The sequence below is a fragment of the Arachis duranensis genome, chromosome 2, assembly GCF_000817695.3.
Source record: "Arachis duranensis cultivar V14167 chromosome 2, aradu.V14167.gnm2.J7QH, whole genome shotgun sequence".
Taxonomy (NCBI): Eukaryota; Viridiplantae; Streptophyta; class Magnoliopsida; order Fabales; family Fabaceae; genus Arachis; species Arachis duranensis.
In genome coordinates this window covers 66,898,398-66,906,982 of record NC_029773.3, presented here as the reverse complement: position 1 = coordinate 66,906,982, position 8,585 = coordinate 66,898,398, and the positions used below count along the sequence as shown (strand labels likewise).

Below are 8,585 nucleotides of genomic sequence, written 5' to 3'. Positions count from 1 at the left end.
GGTACCTGAAAATTGTGAAAATGACGAGATCTCGATAAATTATGTCTTTACAGGAGAGAAATGGGACCGAAATAAGACAATTGTCAATGAAATATTTGCATATAATGTGGCATTAAATATCATGCATGAAAGTAAGGATCTTGAGCCAAGATCAGTCGAAGAATGTCACAAAGGAATGATTGGCCAAAATGGAAAGAAGCCATGAAAGCTGAATTAGACTCACTTGCAAAACGTGAAGTCTTTGGACCTGTAGTCCGTACACCTGAAGATGTAAAACCTGTTGGATATAAGTGTGTATTTATGAGAAAACGAAATGAGAAAAATGAAGTTGTGCGCTATAAAGCCCGACTTGTGGCACAAGGTTTTTCACAAAGGCCCGGTATAGATTATGAAGAAACGTATTCCCCTGTATTAGATACGATAACATTGCGTTATTTGATCAGTTTAGCTGCATATCATAAACTGCATATGCATTTAATGGATGTGCTAACAGCCTATTTATACGGCTCATTAGATCGGGATATCTATATGAAAGTCCCTGAAGGACTAAAGATATCTAAACCATCCAATGAATATTCGCAAGGGTTATACTCAGTCAAATTGTAAAGATCTTTATATGGTCTAAAGCAATCTGGACGAATGTGGTATAATCGTCTTACTGAGTATCTGGCCAAAAACGGATTCAAGAATGATGATATCTGCCCATGTGTTTTCATAAAGAAAACTACATCTGGGTTCATTATAATTGCTGTGTACGTTGATGATTTAAATATCATTGGGACTCTTGAAGAGATTCCAACAATTATAAAAACTCTAAAAGAAGAGTTTGAGATGAAAGATCTTGGAAAGACTAAGTTTTGTCTCGGTCTGCAGATCGAGGATATAAAAAGTGGGATCTTTATTCATCAAACAACATACATAGAAAAGATCTTAAAAAGATTTTATATGGATAAGTCACATCCATTAAGTCTCCAATGATCGTAAGATCTTTGGATGTGGAAAAGGATCAATTCCGTCCTAAAGAAGAGAATGAAGATATCATTGGTCCTGAAGTACCATATCTTAGTGCCATTGGACCGCTAATGTATCTTGCTAATAATACGCGACTTGACATATCATTCGCGGTAAATTTACTAGCAAGATATAGTTCCTCTCCAACCAGAAAACATTGGAGTGGAATCAAACAAATCTTTCGATATCTTCATGGAACGGTTGATATGGGATTGTTTTATCCCTATGGATCCAAGTCACAATTAGTTGGCTATGCAGATGCTGGATACTTGTCTGATCCACATAAAGGGAGATCTCAAACAGGATACCTGTTTACATATGGTGGAACAGCTATATCATGGAGGTCCACGAAACAGACGATTGCTGCAACATCCTCTAATCATGCCGAAATACTGGCGATTCATGAAGCTAGTCGCGAATGTTTTTGGCTGAGGAGTCTGATTCAATATATTCTATCATCATGTGGACTGATTGATCATAAGATAGCTCCAACTGTCCTGTTTGAAGATAATACATCATGTATTGCTCAACTTAAGGGTGGATACATCAAAGGTGATAGAACGAAGCATATTTCTCCTAAATTCTTCTTCACTCATGATCTTCAAAATCAAGGGACAATTGATGTTTAACAGATCCGCTCAAGTGACAATCTGGCAGATTTATTCACAAAGTCACTCCTAAAATCCTCCTTTGAAAGATTGGTACATGAGATTGGGATGCGCCGATTTCGAGATATTAAATAATGTCGACAAGAGGGGGAGACTGTACTCTTTTTTCCTTGGTCAGGTTTTTTCCCATTGGGTTTTTCTTGACAAGGTTTTTAATGAGGCAGTTCCCATCACTAAAGGATATTGTACTCTTTTTCCTTCACTAAGATTTTTTCCCATTGGGTTTTTCTTTAGTAAGGTTTTAACGAGGCAATAATCCTAAATGGTCATCTAAGGGGGAGTGTTGTGATAAGGATGACAAGGTAGATGCCCATTTATGATGGGCGGTCTAACATTCTCAATAATGAATGAATTAAATGAGAGTTTGAAAGTATGAAATTTTTGCATGTATAAATAGAGAACAAATCCTTAAGGAATATACACACACAGAAGTAATATAAAAAATATTCTCTTTCTTTCTCTTACCATAAACAAATACAATTCTCTCTCTTTTTACTTTTAATACTCTTTTCTATCTTTATATATATATACACATTATAACATATAATATTATTATATATATACAAATCATTATTGAGTTAATTATTTTAATGCTAGAGTCTTATATTAATACATCTTTATTTTATATTTAATATATTTTTTATTTATTTCACTACAGAACCAATGCAGCTAGAACAAAGATATATTAGATCAATTTAGTACTTTCACTACAGCAAGGAAAGTTTTGCAAGCTATGACTTCTAAACTAGAGATGTAATTTTGGGGTAAGGAGTTTGAAATGCAATGATAAGTTCTATTGCAATTACCTATCTAAAATAAATAAAGGTCATGTTTGCCAAGTTGGGTATTGAAAATTCAAATAATAAATAATATCAATACAAAAGACAACTATACTTTTCTTATGTAACCTCTGATTAAGCAAATACTTTAATTGACATATTTATGGTTCTAGAGAGATTTATTGTGATAGCAAGCTCCTCGATTTGCCTTATACGCCTGAACAAAGCAAAGTAAGATTATATAATCAATAAAAATACACATAAACAGTGCAAGAGATAGCAGCAATTGCAAAACACGGACAGCACAAAATTATTTCAGTGCACTCCGAATTATCACAATGTCTGGGCCTTCCGTTAATATTCACACTTTTAGTCTTTCTTAAAAAGTGAAACCAACATTTCACATAAAGTCAAACTATATAACACCAATTAAGTATATTTTAGAGATTATAGTCTATAGATATTTATTAAACTACTCTTCTACCTTAGCCCATGACAACAATAAAGAAGTCTCGTGGCCCACAAATTCAGCCCAATAGGATACATAAATTTAGTTCTAATTTTAGTCATTATTATCTTATCTTATTTTTATGTTATCTTTTTATCTTATCTTTACTTTTACTTTCATAGGCAATGCACTATATATATTTAGTTTTACCTTCATAAAATTCAATTCAATCAGTCAACAATCAATAAAAATTCTTTTCTTTGTCTTTTCTATTCCTTCATAATTTTGTTATGGTTTCAGAGCTCTTCTTGAGCTCTGCTGACATCCATGGATAACATGGATAAACCATCCAACTCAGATCCTAAAACTCCTTCAACTCCCCCGCCTACCATTGATAATCAGCCTTCCAATTTAACTCAAGATACAACCAATCCCTATTATATTCATCCAAGCGAAAATCCTAACTCAGTCTTGGTTACTCCTGTTCTCACAGGAAACAATTACCATTCGTGGAAAAGATTCCTCACTATGGCTATTATTTCCAAAAATAAATATGGATTTCTTACCGGTTCTATCTCCTTTCCTCTACCCGGGGATCCCCTTTTCTCGGCTTGGGAACGTTGCAACAACTTGGTCTTATCTTGTTATTCCATTCTTTGTCCCCTTCTATAACTCAAAGTGTCCTCTATTTTGACACTGCCTCCTCTGTCTGGACCGATTTGAAAGAACGATTTGCTCAGAGCGATCTTCTCCGAATTGCTGAGTTGCAAGAAGAAATCTATGCACTTAAGCAGGGCACTCTGTCGGTCACCGAGTTCTACACATCACTAAAGTCTCTTTGGGAGGAACTCGACAGTTCTCGCCCTCTCCCAGTCTGTTCATGTCCAGCAACATCTCATAGATCACAAGATTTCATAATTCGCTTTCTTAAGGGATTGGATGAACGATTTTCGGTGGTGCGATCTCAAATACTTCTCCTAGACCAATTACCTCCAGCAACCAGAGTTTTTGCATTGGTCATCCAACATGAACGACAGCTACAAGTCACCACTGGTATTCTAGACGATCCACGTTCCATCACTGCCGCCATCGATTCGCGGCACCCCTCACAAGGTTGCGGTCGCGGTCGCAATGGCTTTTCCTCCGGCAAGGGTCGCGGTGGTTTCCCCTCCAGCGCGGGACGTGGTGGTTCCTCTAAGTTCTGTACGCATTGCGGTCGTAGTGGCCACACGATTGAAGTTTGTTATTCGAAACACGGGTTCCCACCAGGGCATCCACGTCACTCTGGTAGTTCACATCACTCCGCTGCTGTCGCCGTCGCAACTCCTCCTTCAATCGCCCCTCCAGTTTATGATGAGAGGGCAGCCCTAGGTCATGTTGAAGGGCATACCCATCAGCCGAATCCAAATCCAATTTTGGACCTCTCACTAGCCCAACAACAAGCTCTCATAGCACTTCTCAAAAGGACCGAGTCTCCCTCTTCAGAATATAGAGATAATGGTTCATCAAATCAAAATGGGTTTTTGCCTAATCCGAGTACTCATGATCTTTGTTCTTCAAACACATTTTCTGTTTTAAATCATTTTTCCAACAAAAATACCTTTTTAAATTCTTGGATTATTGACTCTGGTGCCACAGACCATATTGCATCAAACTTATCTTGGTTTATTTCATATTATAAAGTCTCTCCCATTATCATTCACTTACCAAATAACACTAAAGTCACTGCTTCCTATAAGGGTGTTGTGCAATTTTCTTCATCCTTAATCCTTCATGATGTTCTTTATCTGCCTCACTTTAATTTTAACATTATTTCTATATCCAAAATTACTTCCAATCTTCAATGTCAACTCACTTTTTCATCTTCTTCTTGCACTTTACAGACCAACACTTTGAGGACGATTGGCTTTGGTAGAATGAGAGAAGGCTTGTATGTTGTTGAAAATACTCTCCCTCACACTCCATCAACTTCACATTCCATTCATACTATCAAAACAAAATCAACCATTACACCATCCGAGCTATGGCATTTTCGTTTGGGTCATCCTTCTGAACAACGACTTAATTATTTACATAAGCAATTTCCTTTTATTTCTATGCATTATGATAAAACTTGTGATATTTGTCATTTTTCTAAACAGAAGAAACTTTCATTTTCTCAAAGTTTTAATAAAGCTAATGCAATTTTTGATTTATTACATTTTGACATTTGGGGTCCGTTTCGACAAAATTCTATTCATAATCATAAATATTTCTTAACTGTCATTGATGATTTTAGTCGCTTTACATGGGCTATTTTGTTAAAATCAAAAGGAGAAGTGCAAAATCATGTAAAGAATTTTATTACTTTAGTTGAAACACAATTCAACTCTAAAGTCAAAACTATCCGTTCAGATAATGGACCAGAATTTCTTTTACATGATTTTTATGCTTCCAAGGGCATTATTCATCAACGTAGTTGTGTTGAAACCCCTCAACAAAATGGACGGGTAGAACGCAAGCATCAACATATTTTAAATATAGCTCGTGCTCTTATGTTTCAATCTAATTTACCATTATCTTTTTGGTCTTATGCTGTTAAACATGCTGTTTATTTGCTTAATAGAGTTCCATCCTCTGCAATTAATTTTCAAACACCATTTGAGATTTTATTTAACCATCCACCAAATTATCATGACCTCAAAGTTTTCGGTTGTTTATGTTTTGTGTCTACCCTAATGACAAATAGATCAAAATTTGATCCAAGAGCCAAAAGGGGTGTTTTCATTGGTTTTCAAAATGGTTTTAAAAGATATATCATTTATCTTTTGGATGACAAAAGGATTGAAATTTCTCGAAATGTTGTATTTGATGAATTAGTTTTTCCTTTGGTCCACACAAATGACCCAATCTCTCCCTCCAACCCAACAACAAATTTTGACCCAAATAATTTTTCTATCAACCCACATAAACCAAAAATACCAACCCTTCCAGTTGAACCCTCACCCATACCCATTGACCCAACTCCATCTAATTCTTTATTCTCTCCAACAACCTCTCATTCTTCCTCACTATCATGTCCTAACCAACTTGAATCCATGACAACCGAATCTCTTTTGAGGCCCACACCCTCCTCTTCTTCTGCACTAGACACTAGTCCACCATCACCTCCTCATTCCCCGTCACCTTCCTCACCACCTGAGCAACCCCATCCTCGTCATTCTGATCGACCTCACCGACCTCCAGCATATCTCTCTGATTACTTGTGCAATTCGTCTCTCACCTCTACCAATCAATCTCCCTCAAAGTGCAGGTATCCTTTATCTTCAGTCATGTCTTTTTCTTCTCTTTCATCTTCACATAAAAAGTTTTTATTATCTCTACATTCTGACGTTGAGCCAAAGTTCTTTAAAGATGCCAATCAACATCCCAATTGGCGTAGTGCTATGAAAGATGAGCTGGATGCTCTTGAGTTGAACAAAACTTGGCGTCTTGTTGATTGTCCTGCAGATGTTAAGCCAGTTGGCTGTAAATGGGTCTATCGCATCAAACGCAAGCCTGATGGTTCAGTTGATCGATATAAGGCTCGCCTTGTGGCTAAAGGATTCACCCAGACTGAAGGTGTTGATTTTTTGGAAACCTTCTCTCCTGTTGTCAAGCCTGCCACCATCAGATTAGTTTTGGCATTGGCCTCTATGAAGCATTGGCCCATACATCAGTTAGATGTCAATAATGCTTTCTTACATGGGGATCTTTCTAAAGATGTTTACATGACTTTGCCACCTGGGTTCACATCTCCTCGCCCAAATCAATGCTGCAAGTTACTAAAGTCATTATATGGTCTACGACAATCTAGTCGTATGTGGTATGACAAACTTTCTCATCTTTTGCTATCCCATGGATATCAGCAGACTTTATCTGATTATAGTTTATTTGTTGAATTTACTGGTGCTCAAATTTCTATACTTCTCGTCTATGTTGATGACATCGTTCTCACCGGCAATTCTATTTCTGAACTTGTTTCCATTAAGTCTATTTTGCACCAACACTTCCGAATTAAAGATTTGTGCCCTTTAAAATATTTTTTGGGTATTGAAGTAGCTCAATCAGCAAAGGGAATTTGCTTATCTCAGAGAAAATATTGTCTTGATCTTTTGGAGGATTCTGGTTTATTAGGTGCTAAACCTGCCTCTGTTCCAATGAATAGTTCTACAAGATTATATCAAGACAAAAGTCCCTTGCTATCTGATCCTTCTGTGTATCGCCGTTTGGTTGGACGTCTTCTCTACCTTACCACTACTCGACCAGACATCATGTATGCCACTCAACAATTAAGTCAATTTATGGCAACTCCTACTGAATCTCATCTTCAAGCCGCCAAGCATGTGTTACGATATCTGAAAACTAGCCCCGGCAAAGGAATTTTTTTCCAAGAGAATCAGAAATTCAGCTTCTCGGCTTCAGTGACTCTGATTGGGCCGGATGTCCTGACACTCGGCGATCCTTAACAGGCTATTGTTTCTTCTTAGGCAACTCTTTAGTCTCTTGAAAGACCAAGAAACAAACCACCGTTGCCCGCTCATCCACTGAAGCAGAATATCGTGCACTTGCCAACACAACTTGTGAACTTCAATGGTTACTAAATCTGTTACAATTTTTACGCATCTCTCCTATCCGCCCACCAGTTTTATATTGTGATAATCAAAGTGCTCTTCATATTGCTGCTAATCCAGTTTTTCATGAACGGACCAAACATTTAGAGGTCGATTGTCACTTGGTTCGACAAAAAGCTCAAGCTGGAGTGATGAAACTTCTCCCCATACCTTCTTCTGGGCAATTAGCTGACATCTTCACAAAGCCTTTGTCTCCTCAACCATTCCATCTTAATCTCAATAAGCTTGGAGTTCTCGATATCTTTCATCCTCCAGCTTGCGGGGGTATATTAAACTACTCTTCTACCTTAGCCCATGACAACAATAAAGAAGTCTCGTGATCCACAAATTCAGCCCAATAGGATACATAAATTTAGTTCTAATTTTAGTCATTATTATCTTATCTTATCTTTATGTTATCTTTTTATCTTATCTTTACTTTTACTTTCATAGGCAATGCACTATATATATTTAGTTTTACCTTCATAAAATTCAATTCAATCAGTCAACAATCAATAAAAATTCTTTTCTTTGCCTTTTCTATTCCTTCATAATTTTGTTAATATTCACAAAGAAAAGCATATTGGCATACTAATATTTAGTTTCTGCATAAACAAACACCAAAAAGAGAAGAAAAAACCTTCAAGAATCTTGAGCTGATCAATTTTGGATTAAAGATGATAAAATTCAGACAAACAAATAACAGAATTCCATGAGCTCAAATCTGACTGACCCAATCCAAGAGATATGCTGAAAACGTTGAACATTGTCAAACTAAATAAAACTTTGCACAAATCAAACAACATGATTATTTCATGAAGCACATACCTTTTCGCCAAGACATTAACAGACAGAATCCTTGCAAGTTGAATACAAGGTGAAGTCAGAATCAACACGATGCAGCCTCTATTCTGCAATCAACCAATAAAATTACTGCTAAGCAATAAAGATGTGAATATGTGAATGAGGGGAAAAAAAAGATGAGAACATAATTAGATATGCTAACCAAAAAGGGAAGACGAATGGGAAGAAAATATTCAAAATCACT

General features: G+C 36.6%; 1 protein-coding gene across 1 annotated transcript; it reads left to right on the top strand.

The window, feature by feature from the left end:
- The first annotated feature begins 3,233 nt into the window (after positions 1–3,233).
- Positions 3,234–5,076, top strand: LOC107474724 (uncharacterized). Its single transcript, XM_052257852.1, has 3 exons — positions 3,234–3,474; positions 3,633–4,442; positions 5,048–5,076. Exons 1-3 carry the CDS (start codon positions 3,234–3,236, stop codon positions 5,074–5,076), a joined length of 1,080 nt encoding a protein of 359 aa, XP_052113812.1.
- The last annotated feature ends 3,509 nt before the right edge of the window (positions 5,077–8,585 follow it).

Excerpts from the sequence above, each read along its gene's own strand:
- LOC107474724 (XM_052257852.1), top strand. The coding sequence starts at position 3,234 with ATGGATAACATGGATAAACCATCCAACTCAGATCCTAAAACTCCTTCA. Across the intron at positions 3,475-3,632 it reads TAAATATGGATTTCTTACCG|AACGATTTGCTCAGAGCGAT; the intron begins GTTCTATCTCCT and ends CCGATTTGAAAG. Across the intron at positions 4,443-5,047 it reads TGGGTTTTTGCCTAATCCGA|AAGAAACTTTCATTTTCTCA; the intron begins GTACTCATGATC and ends TTTTCTAAACAG.